This window comes from Heterodontus francisci, chromosome 27, assembly GCF_036365525.1.
Source record: "Heterodontus francisci isolate sHetFra1 chromosome 27, sHetFra1.hap1, whole genome shotgun sequence".
NCBI classification, from domain to species: domain Eukaryota; kingdom Metazoa; phylum Chordata; class Chondrichthyes; order Heterodontiformes; family Heterodontidae; genus Heterodontus; species Heterodontus francisci.
In genome coordinates, this window is record NC_090397.1 from 54,488,882 (window position 1) to 54,509,778 (window position 20,897).

Below are 20,897 nucleotides of genomic sequence, written 5' to 3' on the forward strand. Positions count from 1 at the left end.
TTTCTTTTTGCTTATTGATTTGTGGCTGCGGTGTGTGAACAGGATTGGGCTACGATCCGATCACTTCCACAATCAAACTGCTAACCAACACTGTGAAGAAAAGTTACTTGCTTGAGATATTGAAGGGCAGCAACATACATGGAACCCCAACCAGAGTCAGCACCTTCAGAAGAGGTGAGTGAACCCCAATATGAGGCAGCACCTTCAGGAGAGGTGAGTGAACCCCAATATGAGGCAGCACCTTCAGGAGAGGGGAATGAACTCCAACATGAGGCAGCACCTTCAGGAGAGGGGAATGAACCCCAACATGAGTCAGCACCTTCAAGAGAGGAGTGAGAAAAACAAAGTTAAGGAGATTTGATTTGATGGAAAATTCCTTGGATCAGATCCATGATCTGCATAATTGTGAATAAATAGCCCAGTTACTAGGCTACACGATCCCTTGTCATGAATAATATCCACCAGTTATTTACAGCAAGTTGCAACATCTCCAGGTTGAATGAATTAATGAGATTTGCCTGCTCATATGTCAGACAAGCCCTGTACTCCAATTAGTGGTCAAATCAGACAGTAGCAGTGATCTGTAGTGGGCTGGTGACTAATTCAGTTGCTAATTAACATTTTTCTTTGAATTAATTTTTCTTCTTTAAGTATTCACTTAATACAACTCAGAGCAAAAATACTGCACAGGAGAGTGCGCCAATTATATTAAATGGATGCATTAAAATGATCAGAAGATCATGGCGAGGCTCGCAGGGACTTTTGAACACTCTTATTAAGCTGTTAACCTGGCCTGTGTCTCTAGGTCCAATACTCAAAATCATAGAAGCAAGTGACCATTCAGCCCATCATGCCTGTGCTAGCTGTTTACAAGAGCAATCCAGTTTGTCCCACTCTCCTACTCTTTCCCCAATAGCCCTGCATATTTTCTCCCTTTCAAGTTTTTATCCAATTCCCATTTGAAAGTTTTTATTGAATCTACTTCCATTACCCTTTCAGGCAATGCATTCCAGATCACATCCAGATCCAGATCGCTGCGTAAAACAATTCTGCCCTTCTCCAACTCTGGTTCTTTTGCCAATTATCCTAAATATGTGACCTCTGGTTACGAACCTTCCTGCCAATGGAAACAGCTTCTCCCTATCTACTCTATCACAACCCTTCATGATTTCGAACGCCTCTATTAAATCTATCCTTAACCTTCTCTTCTCCAATCTCTCCACATGACCAAAGTCTCTCATCCCCGGGGTTATTCTAATAAATCTCTTCTGTGCCCTCTCCAAGGCTTTGATGCCCTTCCTAAACTGTGATGCCCAGAACTGGACAGAATACTCCAGCTGAGGTTTAACCAGTGCTAATACAAAGTCAAATGAATTATAAACCCCAGAGGTCAGTCAAAGGGCAATTGTAAGTTCATGTCAATTTCAGACTCTAGAACAGTGATTAATTTCCTTCCTTTTTTCAAGACAGGAGTAGGCATTTAGTCCCTTGAACCTGTTCCACCATCCAATAAGATTATGGCTGTTCCATGGCCTAACGCTGTATACCTGCCTTTGCCCCATATCCTTTCATAGCTTTGGTTAACAAAAGTCTACCAATCTCCATTTTAAAATTAACAATTGACCTCGCACAATTGTCATTTATCATTTATGGAAGAGAGTTCCAAACTTCTATCCCCTTTACTTGTAGAAATATTTCCTAATTTCACCCCTGAAAAACCTGGCTCTAATTTTTAGGCTATGTCCCCTCGTCCTATCCTCAACCAGTGGAATAAGTTTCTTTCTATCTACCCCATCAGTTCCCCTTAATATCATGGAAACTTATATCAAATCATCTCTGAGCCTTCTAAATTCCAGGGAATACAGCCATTTGGTGTAATCTTTTCTTGAAATTTAACCCTTGGAATTCCAGGTATCATTCTGGTATATTTATGCTGCACTCCCTCCTAGGCGAATATATCCTTCCTAAGATGTGGTACCCAGAACTGCTGACAGTAGTCCAGGTGTGGTCTAAACAGGGTTTTGTATAACTGAAGCATAACTGCTATCCCCTGTCTCATTCAGGCCCCCACCTGCCAAGAATGAGGCACATTGGTTTTGTTGTATGAAATTGATTTTTAACTGTTGTTGGAGCGAGGAAATGACTTGTTAAACAGATCAGCCATGGCTGGAAAAAAACATTTACATACTAACAGACATCAAAGGTGAGGAAGCGCATTCCAGGGCTTGCTAAGGAGGATACAATCCACAAGGGCCAGGACTGGTTAGACCAGCTGGTCACATGACTAACTGGCTGTTCCAGGGTTTTCTTTTGAACTGGCCACAGGGAGTTTGAACTCAGAAAGACTGTTTGCTCCTGGATTGAGAATATCCCTGCTGTCTGCTCCCATCTCTTTCTCACAAGCCTCTGAATCCACTGAAGGCACATGAACCCCAAGAGAGAAAAGTCTCCGACAGTGAACAACGTTTAAGAAGAATACGGGGCCCCAACCAAACGCAAGATCTACCTACAATCAAGGACTCTACAGTGAGCTCGAAGATCCGTACAAAAAACCCTCTTCAAAGAGTACCTCAAACTTTTCCACTTTATTTTTTCTTCTGCTCTTTTCTGTCTCTATTTGCATGTGTGTATCACGTATGCATGCTAGCATGGGTGTGTCATGTATCCGTAGGCATTAACCGAATTAGAGTTTAAGTTTACATTTAATAAATTTCAACTTTTCTTCTTTAAAGCTAAGACAACATGTTTGTGCTTGTTTCTTTGCCTTGTAATTGAAAAGTGGTGGACAAGGATTCACCAAGGCCGAGCTAAAAACACGGTGTGTTTAAAAATAAAACCCTGTTCCGGTAAGACCAGGTGAAGGCTGAGAGGGTCCCCTAGAAACCTTTCTCACCTGGTCATAACACCTTGTATTCTAGTCCTCTGGATATAAAGATCTTCTTTCCATTAGCTTTTTGGATTATTTTCTGTATCTGTTCATGAAATTTTAATGATCTATATACCTGGACCCACCCCAATTTTCTTTTGACTTCCACTATTTCTAGCTTTTCACCATTTAGAAAGTATTCTGTTCCATAATTTTTAGGTCCAACGTGGAAGCCCTCACGTTTTCCTACATTGAAATCCATTTGCCACAGTTTTGCCCATTCACTTAATCTATCAATATCTCTTTGTAATGTTATGTTTCCAGCTACACTGCTTACAATGCCACCTATCTTTGTGTCCTCGGCAAACTTGCATATGTGGCTTTCTACCCCATTATCTAAGTTGTTAATAAATAGTCGAGGCCCCAACACAGATCCTTGTGGGACACCACTAGTCACATCCTGCCAATTAGAATACCTGCCCATTATCTCTGCTCTCTGTCTCCTGCCTCTCAGCAATTTTCCTAACCTGCTCAATAATTTGTCTTCAATTCCATGAGCTTCAAATTTCGCTAACAGTCTCTTATGAGGGACTTTCTCAAATGCTTTCTGGAAGTCTATAAAAATAAAATCAATAGACATTCCCCTGTCCACTACTTTAGCCACCTCTTCAAAAAAATCGTTCAGGTTTCTCACACACGACCTATCCTTTAGCAAGTCTCTCTGATCAGCTCAAAAATTTCAAGGTATTCAGTCACTCTATGCTTAATTTTAGACTCTAATAATTTCCCAACAATAGATGTTAGGCTAACTGGTCCATAATTCCTTGGTTTCACTCTCTCACCTGTTTTAAATAATAGAGTGGCATGTGCAACTTTACAGTCTAAAGGGTCTTAAATCAGGAGAACTTTGGAAGATTATAGTTAGGACATAGAGTCATTATGGCACAGAAAGACGTCTTTCAGACCATTAGGTCCATGCGGCTCTCTGCGGAGCTATTCAGTCGGTCCCACTCTCCGCTCAATTCCCGTAGCCCTGCAAATCTATTTCCCTCAAGTGCCCGTCCAATTTCCTTTTGAAGTTATTCATTGTCTCCGCTTCCACCACCCTTGTGGACAGCAAGTTCCAGGTCATTACCACCCGCTGCGTAAAAATGTTCTTTCTTATATTCCCCCTGCATATTTTGCCCAAAACCTTCAATCTGTGTCCCCTAGTCATTGTAGCATTAGTTAATGAGAACAGTTTTTCCTTGTCTAACTTATCTAAGCCTGTCATAACATTATACACTTCTATTAAATTGCCCCTCAATCTCCTTTGTTTTAAGGAGAATAATCCCAGCTTTCCCAACCTAACCTTGTAACTAAAATCCCCCATCCCTGGAACCATTCTGGTAAATATCCTCTGCACCCTCTCAAGGATCATCACGTCCTTCCTATCGTGTGGTGACCAGAACTGGACACAATACACCAGTTTGAGCCTAACCAGAGCTTTATTAAGGTTCAGCATAACTTCCCTGCTTTTGTACTCAGTGCCTCTGTTTATGAAGGTGCTTCACAGAAGTGTAACCAAATATTGACACTGAGCCAACAACTACACATTAGGAGGGATGACTAAAGCTTGGTTAAAGATCTCCCATTTTTGCATCGCTATGTCACAACTGATAGCCAGGTGGTGAAGGTCAGAACACTGGAGCATAGTGGGACTGACTGGATAGATCCATGGAGAGCCGGCATGGACTTGATGGGCTGAATGGCCTCCTTCCATACCGTAAATGACTCTATGAAGCCCAAGATCCCATATGCTTTACTAACCACTCTCTCAATATGTCCTGCCACCTTCAAAGATCGATGCACATGCATCCCCAGGTCCCTCTCTTCCTGCACACTCTTTAGAACTGTGCCATTAAGTACATATTGCCTCTCCCTATTCCTTCTGCCAAAAGACATCACCTCACACTTATCAGTATTAAATTCCATTTGGCACCTCTCTGCCCATTCTGCTGTCCTATCTCTGTCCTGTTGTAGGCGGTTCATATCATCCTCACTGTTGCCATACCTCCATGTTTGGTATCGTCGGCAAATTTTGAGATTCTACTCTATATTCCAAGATCCAAGTCATTTATATATAGCAAAAAAAGCAGTGGTCCCAGCACTGACCCTTGGGGAACATCTCTATCTATCATCTGCCAGTCTGAAAAACAACCATTTGCTATGACTTGCTGTTTCCTGTCCTTAAGCCAATTTTTTATCTAGTTGGACACTGACCCTCCTAAACCATGAGCCACAATTTTGTTAACCAGCCTTTTATGTGATACTTTATCAAACGCTTTCTTAAAATCCATGTAAACAACATCCACCGCATTCCCGTCATCAACCTTCTCTGTTACTTCATCAAAAAATTCAATTAGATTAATCAAGCATGACCTGCCATTTACAAATCTGTGCTGGCTATCCTTAATTAACTCAAATCTCTCCAAGTATGTGTTAATTTTTTCCCCCCTGATTATCGTCTAAAACCTTACCCCTCCCCCCCACTGATGTTAAACTGTAGTTGCTAGGACTGTCCTTACACCCTTTCTTGAATAAGGGTGCCTCATTTACCACTCTCCAATCCTCTGGCACCTCTCCCGTATCCAGGGAAGATTGGACGATTATGGCAAGCCCTTCTGCTATCTCCACCCCCAATTCCTTTAGCAACCTGGGATGCAAATCGTCCAGACCAGGTGACTTATGACTTATCTACCCTAAGCACAGCCAACCTTTTTAGTATCTCCTCCTCTCAATGCATGGGAATATGATATTATTACTGTTACTGAGACATGGTTGAGGGAAGGGCGGGACTGGCAGCTTAATATCCCAGGGTATAAAATCTTCAAATGTGATAGGGGAGGGGGTAAAAGAGGAGGTGGCATTGCTCTGTTGATTAAAGAGGCAATCACTGCAGTAAGGAGGAATGCTATCTTAGAAGGTTCCTCTAATGAGGCCATATGGGTAGAACTTAAAAACAAAAAGGGAGCTATTACTTGGCTGGGACTGTACTACAGGCCTCCAAACAGTCAAGCAGTGGTAGAGGAGCAGATATGTAGGCAAATCTCAGAGAGGTGCAATAATAATAGGGTAATAATAGTAGGGGATTTCAACTTCCCCTATATTAGAGGGGATAGAATTAGTGCAAAAAGCTTAAAGGGGGCGGAATTCTTCAAGTGCATTCAGGAGAGTTTTTGAGCCAGCATGTAGAGAGTCCTACAAGAGGAGGAACGGTACTGGACTTAATCCTAGGGAATGAAGCCGGACAAGTGGTAGAAGTGGCAGTGGGGGAGCATTTCGGGGATAGTGACCATAACTCTGTAAGATTTAAGATTGTTATGGAAAAGGACATAGAGGGTCCGGAAATAAAAGTACTGAATTGGGGGAAGGCAGATTTCAATATGATAAAACAGGATCTGGCTAAAGTGAACTGGGAGCAGCTTCTTACAGGAAAGTCTACATCAGACCAGTGGGAGTCATTTAGAAGGGAAACGGTGAGGGTTCAGGTGCAGCCTGTTCCTGTAAAGGTGAAGAGTGGGACCAACAGGTCAAGGGAACCCTGGATGTCAAGGTATATAGAGGATTGGATAAGGAAACAAAAGGAGGCATATGGCAGATTCAGAGTGCTTAAAACAGCGGAGGCACTAGAGGAGTATGGAAAGTGTAGGGGTGTACAAAGTAATTAGGAGAGTGAAGAGGGTGCATGAAAAATCACTGGCAGACAAGATAAAGGAAAATCCCAAGGCATTTTATAAGTATGTTAGGGGCAAGAGGATAACCAGGGAAAAAGTGGGGCCCATTAGGGATCAAAGAGGCAATCTGTGTGTGGAGCCGGAGAACACAGGTGAGGTTTTGAACTATTATTTTTCATCTGTGTTCACTATGGAGAGGGACGATGTAGGTGTAGTGATCAGGGAAGGGGATTGTGATATACTTGATCAAATTAGCATTGAAAAGGAGGAAGTATTAGCAGGCTTGAAGGTGGATAAATCCCCAGGCCCAGATGAGATGTATCCCAGGCTGCTATGTGAGGCAAGGGAGGAGAGAGCGGGGGCTCTGACACAAATTTTCAGATCATCTCTGGCCTAAGGAGAGGTACCAGAGGATTGGAGGACAGCGAATGTGGTACCATTATTTAAGAAGGGTAGCAGGGATAAACCAGGTAATTACAGGCCGTTGAGTCTAACATCAGTGGTAGGGAAATTATTGGAAAAAATTCTGAGAGACAGGATTAATCTCCACTTGGAGAGGCAGGGATTAATCAGGGATAGTCAGCATGGCTTTATCAGGGGGAGATCGTGTCTAACAAATTTGATTGAATATTTTGAGGAGGTGACTAGAGGTGTAGATGAGGGTAAAGCAGCTGATGTAGTCTACATGGACTTCAGTAAGGCTTTTGCTAAGGTCCTGCATGGGAGATTGGTTAAGAAAGTAAAGGCCCATGTGATCCAGGCAAATTGGATTCAAAATTGGCTTAGTGGAAGGAGGCAGAGGGTGATGGTTGTGGGTTGTTTTTGCGAGTGGAAGCCTGTGACCAGTGGTGTACTGCAGGGATCGGTGCTGGGACCCTTGCTGTTTGTGGTGTACATTAACGATTTAGACGTGAATATAGGAGGTATGATCAGTAAGTTTGCAGACGACACGAAAATTTTTGGTGTCGTAAATAGTGAGGAGGAAAGCCTTAGATATTGGGCCAATATAGATGGGCTGTTAAGATGGGCAGAGCAGTGGCAAATGGAGTTTAATCCTGAGAAGTGTGAGGTGATGCACTTTGGGAGGACTAACAAGGCAAGGGAATATACAATGGATGGTAGGACCCCAGGGAGTACAGAGGGTCAGAGGGACCTTGAGGTGCTTGTCCATAGATCACTGAAGGCAGCAGCACAGGTAGATAAGGTGGTTAGGAAGGCATGCGGGATACTTGCCTTTATTAGTTGAGGCATGGAATATAAGAGCAGGGAGGTTATGATGGAGCTGTATAAAACACTGGTTGGGGCACAGTTGGAGTACTGTGTACAGTTCTGGTCGCCACACTATAGGAAGGATGTGATTGCAATGGAGAGGGTGCAGAGGAGAGTCACCAGGATGTTGCCTGGGCTGGAACATTTCAGTTATGAAGACAGACTAGATAGGCTGAGGTTGTTTTCCTTGGAGTGGAGAAGGCTGAGGGGGGACCTGATTAAGGTATATAAAATTATGAGGGGCATTGATAGGATAGATAGGAAGAAACTTTTTCCCTTAGCGGAGGGGTCAATAACTAGGGGGCATAGATTTAAGGTAAGGGGCATGAGGTTTAGAGGGGAGTTGAGGAGGAATCTTTTCACCCAAAGGGTGCTTGGAATCTGGAACACACTGCCTGAAGGGGTGGTAGAGGGAGGAACACTCAAGACATTCAAGAGATATTTAGATGAGCACTTGAAACGCCATAGCATACAAGGCTACGGGCCAAGTGCGGGGAAATGGGATTAATTAGGACGGGTGCTTGATGGTCAGTGCAGGCGCGTTGGGCGAAGGGCCTGTTTCTGTGCTGTAATACTCTATGACTCTAATTATTACGCTATCCATTGCCTCTACTCTCTCCACTTCTCTGATATTTTGTCAGATTCCAGTTCCTCAATGAACACTGATACAAAGTACTCATTAAATATATTTGCCTCTAAGCATATATTATCCTCTTTGTCCTAATAGGTCCCATTTCACCTCTTACTATCTGCTTACTATTTACATGCCGGTAGACGATTTTTGAGTTCCCTTTGATGTTGACTACCATTCTATTCTCATATTCTTTCTTTGCCAGTCTTACTTTCCTCTTCACCTCACTCTCAACTTATTAGATATGGCCTGGTTCTCACTTGAAGAATTCACCTGACATGCATCATACTCCCTCTTTTTTTGTTTCATCATAATCTCAATCTCCCTCGTCATCCAAGGAGCCCTGTTATTAGTTCCTTTACCTTTTGCTCTCATTGGAATGTACTTAGCCTGTACCTGAAGCAGCTCTTGCTTAAAGATTACTCATACAGCTTTCCTGTCAGCCTTTGGTTCCATTCTACTCTGGTTAGATCCCTTCTCATTGCTTTGAAATTAGCCCTCTTCCAATCTAGATGTTTGACCTTATTTTGGTGTGGAATCTCAAAGATGGTGGTGTTCCCATACACCTGGTGCTCTTGTCCTTCTAGCTGGAGGAGGTCAAGGGTTTGGGAGGTGCTGCCACAGAAGCCTTGACAAGTTGAAGTGTAACATGGAAATTTATGTGTGACACTTGAAGTCACAATTGGTGTCAAATTGGCTTGGTGTCAAACTTTAGCAGGTAATGCTCATGTGAATGTAGAACAATTCACCACATTAAATGAACTATATAAGTGCAAGTTTTTGTATTAATTCACAGGATGTGGGCATTGCTGAAAAGGCCAGCATTTGTGGCCCATTCCTAATTACCCTTGCCTTCTTGAACTGTTGCAATCTCATGGTTTAAGTACTTCCACAGTGCTGTTAGGTAAAATGTTCCAGGATTTTGACCCAGAGATGATATATTTCCAAGTCAGGATAGTGAGTGGCTTGGAGGGGAACTTGCAGGTGGTGGTGTTCCCATGTGTCTGCTGCCCTTGTCCTTCTAGGTGGTAGTGGTTGCAGGTTTGGGAAGTGCTGTGGAAGAAGCCTTGGTGCTTTGCTGCAGTGCCTCTTGTCGATGGTACACACTGCTGTCACTGTGCACCAGTGGTGGAGAGAGTGAATGTTTAAGCCAATTTAAGCCAATCAGTCGGGCTGCTTTGTCTTGGATGGTAATTTTATTCATTCATGGGATGTGGGTGTCGTTGGCTAGGCCAGCATTTATTGCCCATCCCTAATTGCCCTTGAGAAGGTGGCCTTCTTGAACCGCTGTTAGGAAGGGAGTTCCAGGATTTTGACCCAGTGACAGTGAAGGAATGGCGATATAGTTCCAAGTCAGGATGGTGTGTGGCTTGATGGGGAACTTGCAGGTGGTAGTGTTCCCATGCATCTGCTGCTCTTGTCCTTCTAGGTGGTAGAGGTTGCGTGTTTGGAAGGTGCTGCCTAAGGAGCCTTGGTGCGTTGCTGCAGTGCATCTTGTAGATGGTATACATCCCCACTGTGTGACTGTGGTTGAGGGAGTGAATGTTTGTAGATGGGGTGCCAATCAAGTGGGCCGCTTTGTCCTGGATGGTTTTGAGCTTCTTGTGTGTTGTTGGAGCTGAACCCATCCAGGCAAGTGGAGAGTATTCCATCACACTCCTGACTTGTGCCTTGTAGATGGTAGAAAAGCTTTGGGGAATCAGAAGGCGAGTTACTTCCTGCAGAATACCCAGCCTCTGACCTGCTCTTGCAGTCACTGTATTCATGTGTAAGTATTAACTTATGTTCGTCAATTATGTGGAGAGACTAGAGATGCTGGGATTTTTCTCCTGAGAGCAGAGAAGATAAAGGGGAGATTTAATAGATGTGTGCAAAATTATGAGGGGTTTTGATTAAATAAGGAGAAACTGTTTCCGTTGGCAGGAGGATCAGTAACCAGAGAACACAGATTTGAGGGAAGGCAAAAGAACCAGGGGAAGATGAAGAGAATTGTTTTTTGCACAACGAGTTGTCATGATCTGGAAAACACTGCCTTAAAGGGAGCAGATTCAATAGAAACGTTCAAAAGGGAAGTGGATCTATACAAGCAAAGGAAAGATTTGCAGGGGGTTGGGTTTTATTGGATAGCTCTTTCAAAGAGCCCGCACAGGAACAATGAGCTGATGTACGATTTTACAATTCTATAATTATTCAAAATTGCAGTGAATCTGTTCAGTGCACTGCAGATTTGCGATATTACTAGCAGGCAGGTACTGGGTCCAATCATCAGAATCACAGAATGGATAGTGCTTCTGTGGGTTGGACAGGATTTAAGACCCTGAATGTGATTTGGATATGGGAGTCATTAATGAAAGATATCAATAAGACAGTAATATTTAAATATTAAAGTAGTATATTTTATTGTTTTAATAAGTTAAAAATACAAGCATCGAACTTAAAATCTACATTATTATAAATAAGTTAAATTTTTCCCAATAAAGAAGCAACACAGTTCATACAGTCTTTTTAATCCTGTTTCAGTCTGACTGGATAATGTTTGCACCTCTAAAGGACCACAGTACACATTGAGTAAATATAGTGTGTGAGCAGACAGCAACCAGTGAAATGAAGGGGAAATCACAAGTGTCAAAGCAACACAATCACTGGCGATATTAAAAGCCCGGGCTTCCAAATAAAAATGGACTTTATCAGAGTGACATTAGGAGACAAGGTTGGATCTGCGCCGAAGAACTCCACCCCCAACTAGTCTTCAGATGGGTTAGTGTACAGCGCTGCTGAGGCTGTAAGACAGTGTATGTCACTAATTTACATACCAGCAGACTTATTTTGTGTATCCAATCCTCTGTTATGAGCCACTTTGCTGAAGACTGGAACAAAGGCACTTGGTTGAGTGAATGCAGAGGGAGCTTTACTTTACATCAAACCTTGCACAAATAGGACTCAGAAGTGCTTAATGGGGCAGCACTGTGGGAGCTTAGGCCATGACAGACCTGATCATCGAGAGTTCAATACTGACAGTGAGTGCAAAAAGTAGGAACATTATTCACCTTTTGCCTTGATAAGCAAAGGATTTTTTGACAAAGAAATGGCATTACTTCGAAATTTTTTCTACCCTGTAAAGTCTACTTGCAGTAAATAAATAAATAAGTTACCAAACCTGGTGAGTTAAACATTAAAGAGCCATCAATACATTTCCTGTAGCTGCATAATTTCAGTTTAACAGGGACTTTATGACATCATTGGGGTATTACTATGCACTACAATACATCAGTGACAACACTTCAAAAGTACTTCATTGGCTGTAAAGCACTTTGGGATTGGCCTGAGGTTGTGAAAGGCATGATATAAATCAACAACAAAATTGACTTGCATTTATATAGTGCCTTTAACATTGTAAAAATGTCCCAAGGTGCTTCACAGGAGCATTATTAAACAACATTTGACACTGAGGCACCTAAGGAAATATTAAGATAGGTGACCTAAAGCTTAGTAAAGGGGTAGGTTTTAGAAGACTTAAAGGAGCTGAGAGGTGGAGAGGTAAACAGGTTTAGGGAGGGAATTTCAGAGCTTAGGGCCTAGGCAGATGAAGGCACAGTCGTCGATGCTGGAGTGATGAAAACTGGGAATGCATAAATGACCAAAATTGGAGAAATGCAGAGATCTCGGAGGGTTGTAACTTTGGAGGAGGTTACACAAATCGGGAGGGGTGAGGCCTTGGAGGGATTTGAACACAGGAATGAGAATTTTAAAATCGCGGTGTTGTCAGATCGGGAGCCAATGTAGGCCAGTTAGCAAAGGGGTGTTGGGTGAACAGGACTTGGTGTAAGTTAGGATATGGCCAACAGAGTTTTGGATAAGTTTAAATTTATGGCTAAGGACTCAGTGGGTAAATCACATGTAGTGAAGTATATGTGATTCACACATGTTTCCATATCTAATTCTGTCAGTGGAAGGTGGTGCCGATGGACTTAACAAGGTATTGTCTGCTGTCCTTTAAAGCAACTTTGCAACAGACAAGTTCACGAGGAGAATTGGCAGAGGACTGTGAGCAGATCACCAGCCTGCCCTCTTGGTCTGTGGGATAGAAACATAGGAACAGGAGGAGGCCATTTAGCCCCTTGAGCCTGTTCCACTATTCAATAAGATTGAGGCTGATCTGTATCCCAACTTCATTTATGAGCCTTGGTTCCGAATCCCTTAATATCCTTATGCCACAAAAGTCAATCGATCGCTGTTTTGAAATTTTCAATTGACCTAGCCTTAATCATTTTTGGGGATGCTTTGAGTCAATCATCAGCCATCTTTAACAACAGCTGAAAGATTATCTTGGTAGTTTTAATGTGTTTTCTTTGTAAGAATTCTACTAATGCCCGATTCAACAAAATATTGGAGCCAATTAGTCACACATAGGGTCGGAGACATAACAAATTATGATTTGAGCTAGTTCTTAACTCCCCTTAAAAGCAATTGGTCAAATATAAACTGGAAAAACACTTGCGTTCCATTATGTAGCTGTGTGGACATAAGGAATGACTAATATGTGAAGAGACAGAGATAGTGTCTCTCACCTATTTCTACATTCAAGCCATTATCATGTATTATACAATTAACTGAATGTTGACAACACACCACACCTCATCATGTGATATGATTTGAAGACAGTATGAGATACTGCACACTTCTATATTAATTGGTATACTTGCAAGTGAGTTTTGTTGATGCTAATTGGGATATTCAGGAACTTGTCATACTGCTCTGAAACTTCATGTTTTAGTTTCTGGTGAGCATTTATATCAGATAATAAAAAATATTTCTGGATATGTTTAATGAAATTAAGGTATTGTCTGAGATCAGATGTTTCTGACAACCCTTGGACATAACGTGACCCCAGCATTAGGTTGCCCACTTGTAGTACACTCTTCTCAATTGGTTCTCATATGAGGCTTTCATATGTCAACAAAACCATCTCTGGACAGATAGATGTACATGATAATTAGTTTCCCTTCCAACATCTTCCCTTCGGACCTTAGGGCAGTGATTCATGACTCATTCCTCACCAGTCCACTAATACCTCACTTACTGTACAAGTCCAGGTGATGTATAGGAGGGACACAATCATGTCCTCACCCAACATTCACATGGATATATTTTCCAGCATGAGTCACAAGCTAGCAATCAGGAGCAGCAATCCTGGCTGATTTCTCCCTCCCTAGCCCAGGGACTCTGAATCCAATTATAACACCCCTATTGCCAGCTAAGCATTGTGATATTAAACTATATGCAGCTAAGAAAGAGTAATGCCTCATTAATGCACACTCTTCTGTTGCTGGTGCATTTCTCAAATACTCAAGGTATGTACCCAATGGGCCTGTCCATGGATTAAGAAGCCCTGCAGCTCTTGGGGTTGTCCAAAGTTTTGAGCAGCCTATTGAGGTATTTTTGGAGCCTGTCTAGAATCACATGTCTTATGGTGAAAACGAACGCAGAGTTCCTACGGAGAAACCTTTTCAGATGATGTGCCTTCTCACACCTGGAGATGGAGCAGCCATATGAAGTGGCCAAGGACCTGACCAGGACTTTGAGATTCTTCACATCAGCTTGGATCTGCACAGTGTTATCTATCTGGAGAATGGACAGACTCTCAATAAAGCAGCCTAGTGCCTCATCCACAGTGCCCAGGTTCTCTAGGCTATTTTCTTTGAGTGGCTCCGGAATCAGGTCAAGTCCACTGAAGACTAGGCTTGGGGATGGCTTGAACTGAAAGAAATAAAAACAACACACATGTTGTTATCTATTTACCAATATCATCAATTTATGGATTTACCTGCCGACCAGTATCATCCAGTCAACCTCAATCTACAAAGCTACCTATCTACCAGGATCATCTATCCATCTACTTGTCTATCCATTATCTACCAGGTAAAAACTGCCATAACTTGGCATTTTAGGTTAAGGCAGTTACATGGGTGGTTATGTTACCAATGCAAATGTCACTGGTGCAGCAGGGTTTAAGTTTTCATACTGGGTTCTCTGGATGCCAAGCACCCTATAACATAATCAGATTTCAGTACTTGTTGCCTTACTGACAATAAGATGTCACCTTCAAGGAAACACCGCACTGATGTATCAGCCTGGATTACTTGCTCAGGAATGGGGTTTGAATCCACAACATTCTCAGTCAGAGTGAAGAGTGTGCAACCGACTGAGCCAAATGGACGCTTGCTACATATGCTATTTATGTCACTCAGATAGGGAATCAGCAATTTGTGTTTTTATTTCACATTTACAGATGTTATGAGTTCTCCTTATATAATTCTTCTATTTCCAGAGTCCATTCTTGTCAAAATGAAACTGCTAATGAATTAGATAAAGTTAACTGGTACAAAAAGAGCTGTATATAGGGACACCACTATTCCTGGACAGAATGGAGATGATTGACAAATTCCCCCATGAATCACACCTGGAGACCACACTGTTGTAAGTAACTGAGAATGATTTCATGCACATCATTTATATTATGTAATTTTTTCTGGAGAAATCACTGGGCTTTTATTGGGAGATGTCACTGCAGTTTTGGTCATAAGTTCTGTTTACTGAAATTTGTAGAGTTTTTTAAAAATAGATTCTGTAGTCTGTTTGCTGTAGTGCACTGATTAAATAGACTCTGCTGAGTAAATAGACTTTGTTTGCTGTAAAATGGAATGCTTGCTGTAAGTCCTGCCATAAGTCCCGCCCACCTCTGATTCATTGGCTGACACAGTGATGTCAATTGGCACTCTACGAAAAGGGTGTCACTGATAATCGTATAAAGCTACATCCCTATCTTAGGTAATGTGAGTTCTGGCTGTTTATAGTTAGAACTTTTTCCTGAAAGGGAATAATACTTCCTGATAATTTAAATCAGGGTAAAATTACACTATGGAATATTAGCAAATGGACCAATTAACAGCTATTACCCCTGCAAGGGTTGCAATTATTTTGCACGGATCCTGCTCAGGACCCAGTTCAACAACTTGCATTTCAACTAAGTATTGCTTTATTTTCATCCCTCCATCTGCTCCCCTCTTAGACAGACAGATTCTTTGGGTAAAGTTCCATAGTTGTGGGTCAACCCCCAGTATGTCGTCAAGTGGCAATTCTTTCTTGGACCAGCCTGACCTGGGCAGTGAAGGTTGGCGTGGGGTTAAGGCATCACAACAGCTCAATTTAACACCCACCCTTTCATCACCTCCCTTCCCACCATCCAGGGCCCTAAACACCCCTTTCGGGTGAAGAAGCTACTTACTTGTACTTCCTCCAAGTTAATATTCTGTATTCTTGATTCAAAAATTCTTATCCTTGTTTTCAAATTCTTCAGTAGTCTCACCCCTCCCTCTCTATAACCTCCTCCAGCCCTACAACCCTCTGAAATCTCTACACTCCTCCAATTCTGGTCCCTTGTGCATCCTGGTTTCCATTGTTCCACTATTGGTGGTCATGTCTTCAGCTGCCTAGGTCCTAAAATCTAGAATTCCCTCCCTAAACCTCTCCACCTCTCTTCCTCTGTCTCTCCTCCTTTAAGACACTGCTTAAAGACTACCTCTTTGACCAAGTTTTTGGTCATCTCTCCTAACATCTTTTGTAGCTCGATGTCAAATTTTGTTTGAAAGCACTCCTGAAAACATGTGGGACATTTTACTACGTTATAGGCACTATATAAATGTGAGTTGTTGTTGTATTTGTTGCTCACAGATGCAATCTCTTCTTCATTGGGGAAAAGGAAAGACTTGCATTTAAAAAGCACTTTTCATGACCATTGGACGTTTCAAAGCACTTTACAGCCAATGAAATACTTTTGAAGTGTAGTGACTGTTACAATGCAGGAAACATGGCAGCCAATTGAACACAAACGGTAATGTGATAATGTGTTGTGTGACATTGTTTGAGGGATAAATATTGGCCAGGACACCATGGGTAACATCCCTGCTCTTCTCTGAAATAGTGTCATGGGACCCTTTACATCCACCCAAACAAGAAGATGAGACCTCAGTTTAACATTGCATCTGATAGACAGTATCTCCACTCGAGTGTCAGCCTTGATTTTTGTGCTAAAGTCCTGGAGCGAGACCTGACCTCAGAACTTTGTGACTCAGAGCTGAGAGCGCTACTGACTGAGCCACAGTTGACCCTACACAAATACAGCACCAAATGCAGACCGTGTGATCACTGCTGAACACTTCTGTTGAGACCACAAGCGTGACCCTGGTCTTCAGGTTGCTTGCCATTTTAATTCTTCATCCCACTCCTCGGCCTCCCTGCACTGTTCCAGTGAAACTTAAAACAAACTCGAGGAACAAAACTTCATCTTTCTGCTGGGCACTTTACAGCCTCAATATTGAACTCTTTAACTGCCGCAAGAACTCAATTCTGCCCTCACCCAACAGTCACACAAATGCACACAAAACAGGAGTCAGCAAGCTTTGTTCATTAGGGCTTCCCCTCCCTAGCCTGGAGGAGCTGCAGCCCTACTGCTCCACCAACTAGTAGGAACTTCCTGGTCTTTGAGACTCGGTGCTGCAGCAGTTACCCACTGGGCTGTGAGAGAGGTAACTAAAGGATTTAATGTTCTCCCCTTGAGAACTGGTTTGTGCCATTTTAACCAGCGGTTAACCAGTTTAGAATACACAGGGGAAGAACTGTGTTAAAACTGGACAATATGTTAGCGCCCTACCGGAGGAAACTAGTCCCCTCATTCTTAAAAACATTCCAATGGCTTTCTGGTTCCATTGTTCCGGATTCCTCAGATCCGGAGTTAGCAGAAACCCGGGTTTCACTTATTATACGAAATGTAGTTTCTTCCGTCACAATAAATCTCTATTTGTTATCTTTCTTTTCTCTGGTTATTTATTAAATCATTTTCTAACTCTGACCTCACATTTCGTTTATGATTACTACCGAAATTCCTCTTTCATTTCCTATTCTCGCTCGGTTATTTATATGTTGCGATTTGATGGAAGATTTCTTAAAATTTCTGTTTTGCTGAGAAATGTTATTTGTCATTACATCCGCATTAAACCACTTCTATTTCATTCCTTCTGTTTTGGAAGGATCTGTCTCTGCTAATTTCGTTTCGCCAATCGGACTGAGATTATTTTTTGCTCTCGACATTGTTTCCTAATCCGGCGGTTTAGGATTGACCAACATTCAGGAAGTGATTGATTAAAGAATGTTTCATCGATCAAGTTTTTTTTCGTTCGTTCTTGGGATATGGAGATCATTGACAAGATCACACTGTTCATCCCCAATAACCCTTGAGAAGGTGACGGTGAACCACTGCTGTCCGTGGCTTATATTAAATATATGAATTTTACTTAAACATTGTTGAAGAGTAGTGAAATTTACCTGAAATTGACAGACGTGCCCAATTCAAGCAGTAAATTACCAGGGAAATTTCAATGGGATTGCCTTGATATTGGCAACGAAATGTTCCCAATCCCATTGAATTAATGCTCAGACTCGGTTCCTTCCTATTTCTTACCCCTTCACTCTGTTATTCCCTCCTCTTACGTTTTTCCCTTCTCGCTTTCTTTTTCCCCTCTCCCTGTTCATTTTCACTCAGTTATTCCGTTCTTCCTCCTACTGACTTCGTCTGAAATTTCCTGGCACCTTCTCCCTTTGTTTTCTCCCCAAAATCAGTTACTTTATTCCGCTTTTCATAGGAGACGACTGAATTATTGAACATGTTGACTTGTATGATTTACATTTAAAGCCCTAACAATGTACTCGCCGAATTGCTCTTCCGAACATTCGATTTCTGAAGATTTTTTTCTACATTGAAAAATTGCTCTATTTCCAAAAGTTTTAGCAAATTATGCTTGAAATGAACCGAATAGTGAAGAGCTGGGTGAAATGGGTCAGGCCCCAGGTGTAAGCATCATGTCAAAGCATTCCAGTATCATGGCATCTATCTATCTGTCCGCCTTTCTGACTGATTAATTCCTTCTCTCACCCCCGCTCTGTTTCTTTGGCACTTTTTGCCGGTCTCAATGGTTCAGGTGGATGTTTAAGATCCCAGGGCACTATTTGAAGAGGCAGAGTTTCACTGGTTTCCTGACCAACATTCCTTCCCTAACCAAGACGAAAAACAAATGAGCTGCTCATTCATCACACTGATAGCTGTCCCCTATACAATAGTCATCACATTTGGAACATTTGATATGGTGCTATGTAAATGTAACTTCCTCTATTCCTTACTTCCTCTATTTCAGACACCCCCCCTCCCCAACTCTGCACCCCATCCCACTCACTGTGTTCTCAACCCAGTTACCAACTGCCCACCCCCTCTCCCCCTCGCTCCCACTCCAGAGCTGTATGTTACTCAGAATGAGGATGTGCTGCCTCACCTGGTTGCTGAGCTGCTGAATGCGGCTGATGGTAGTCTGGGTCAACAGGCGTGTGTCTCGGATGATCCTCTCAGTGGCAGTGGGACGTCCGGAGCAGAGTGGGGCCAGTATCCACAGAACAGTCCAGGCGGACAGGGCGAAGCTCCCCATCTTGAGAATTTGAGGTGAAGAATTGGCCAAATGACGAGTTGAGGATCAGGCGAATCTAGCAACAAATACAGGAAACAACACCGAGCTATTCATTTCCAGTTTAAAACACGGGACTTTATTGGAGAGATTCCTACACAAATCCTTAACTGCTCTGGGGCAGGATTCCTCACCTGGAAAAAGGGGGCGTGAATCACACAACCGGGAGAACACAATGGTTAAATTGGAACGGAGAAGGGTCCTGATTCCTGCGACACCCGGTGTGATCTCTGAGTTGGTCAGCTTGTTGAGTAACAGTTTGAACTTTCTATAGATTATTACAGCTTCGCAGCATATACATATATATTTACATATAATATATAACTGTATCATCCATAAAGGAGAAGACCTAAAAGTAGGAACGTTGACTTAGAAAGAGAGAGAGGTTGATATATAAAGGCGGAGAATTAGAGAACACAGGGCGAAAGTGGATAGAAAGAGCAAGTGAGGGTAAGAGCGAATGAGTGAATCAGAAAAGGAGTGAAGGTGGCAGAGGGGTGGATGGGGAAGAGAGGTGAATGAAATAGAAGAGAATGAGGCAGAATGGGAAGGAGAGTGAAATAGCAAAGACAAATGGGAGAAAACGAGGAACAGGGTGAGACAGCGAGAGAGAAAAAGATCCAGAAATCTCAGCAGAATAAGACAGTGAGTGAAAACAGATGAAAGAGAGAGAAAAAAGTGAGAGTGATTGAGTAAGTGAGGGAAATTGAGGAGGGAAAGAATGCACGTTTGGAAAAGGAGAATGAAAGAATGTGACAGAAAAGGGGAGTGGGTGAGGGAAACAGAATAAGAAAGATACAAAGAGGGGAAAACACAATAAAAAATGGTTTAAAATGATTTTTTTAAAATGCCCATTCTCAGCACTAGTCCCGGGCGGATTCGAGCTCACAGACTTCACTGATGGGGCAGGAACCTGTTTCATTCCAGGTTAAGGTGCAGCATCAATCTCTAACAAGAATCATGTGCTGTTTGGAATAAATCCTACTTATGAAAATGAATATGAACAACTAAATAACACCCACCCCCCAGCTTCCCACTCCCCATTCCGACCACTAAACTGTTCAGAGCCCCACTCCGAAAGGGAATCTCCGACCCCCTCAAAGCTCGCCCTCCTCCTCCTCCTTCTCTTCCTCTTCCTCCTCCAATCTGAGAGTTTCCCTACCTGTGAACTGGCTGGTCGCCCGGCTCTTTACTCTGTTCATGTTGAGCCGGTCCTTCTTATATTGGGAGTTCCATTGCACAATATGTGTGTGATTCATGTAGTTTTCAGCATTTTGGAAACCCGGCCTGACCCCAGTTATTCTCGACCTCGCCAAACTTCATCTTTAATTGGATGAGCAACGTTAGGGGTTTGGAGCGAATTCATACATCTTGTATTACAAGAGAGAGAGAGAAAGTTAAAAGCAAATCTTGGACTCGCGCCGGATTGTCAATGTAATAGCTTCAAATTACAGAAGGTTTCAAAGATTAAACAGATATTTTTTTAAAACCCTGAATGGTGGTAATCGAAAGGATGTTTCAGAGAGGTTTATCTTGATACTATTGTTTAATAAAGTCTTTTTACAGTTGATTTCTTGTCCCATTTGACCAGATTTTTATGTTGTTTTCTTTATTTGCGACTGAGTGCTGCACTGTCTGGAAGCAGATGAGAAAATAAGAAGTTATGAACAGGATAAGGAAAGATGAGAGTGATTATGAGGCAAGTCTTTGTAAAACTTTAAAAGGAAAGCACTTGCGTTTATATAGCGCCTTTCACATTCTCTGGGCGTCTGAATGTGATATATAGTCAATGTTGTAATGTCAGAAACGCAGCAGCCAATTTGCACACAACCATCAGCAATGTGATC

General features: G+C 42.3%; 1 protein-coding gene across 1 annotated transcript; it reads right to left on the reverse strand.

Moving 5' to 3' along the window:
• Positions 1–13,861: 13,861 nt before the first annotated feature.
• Positions 13,862–19,014, reverse strand: LOC137384950 (leptin-like). Its single transcript, XM_068059661.1, has 2 exons — positions 18,865–19,014; positions 13,862–14,239 (listed from the first exon to the last, which is right to left on the reverse strand). The coding sequence occupies exons 1-2, from the start codon at positions 19,012–19,014 to the stop codon at positions 13,862–13,864; spliced, it is 528 nt and encodes a 175-aa protein (XP_067915762.1).
• Positions 19,015–20,897: the final 1,883 nt, after the last annotated feature.

What these genes read in the sequence shown, in the direction of transcription:
- LOC137384950 (XM_068059661.1), bottom strand. Translation starts at nt 19,014, where the DNA reads ATGGGGAGCTTCGCCCTGTCCGCCTGGACTGTTCTGTGGATACTGGCC. An exon ending in TTCAGCAGCTCAGCAACCAG is followed by an intron (nt 14,240 to 18,864) that starts GTGAGGCAGCAC and finishes TATTTCTTTCAG; the next exon opens with TTCAAGCCATCCCCAAGCCT.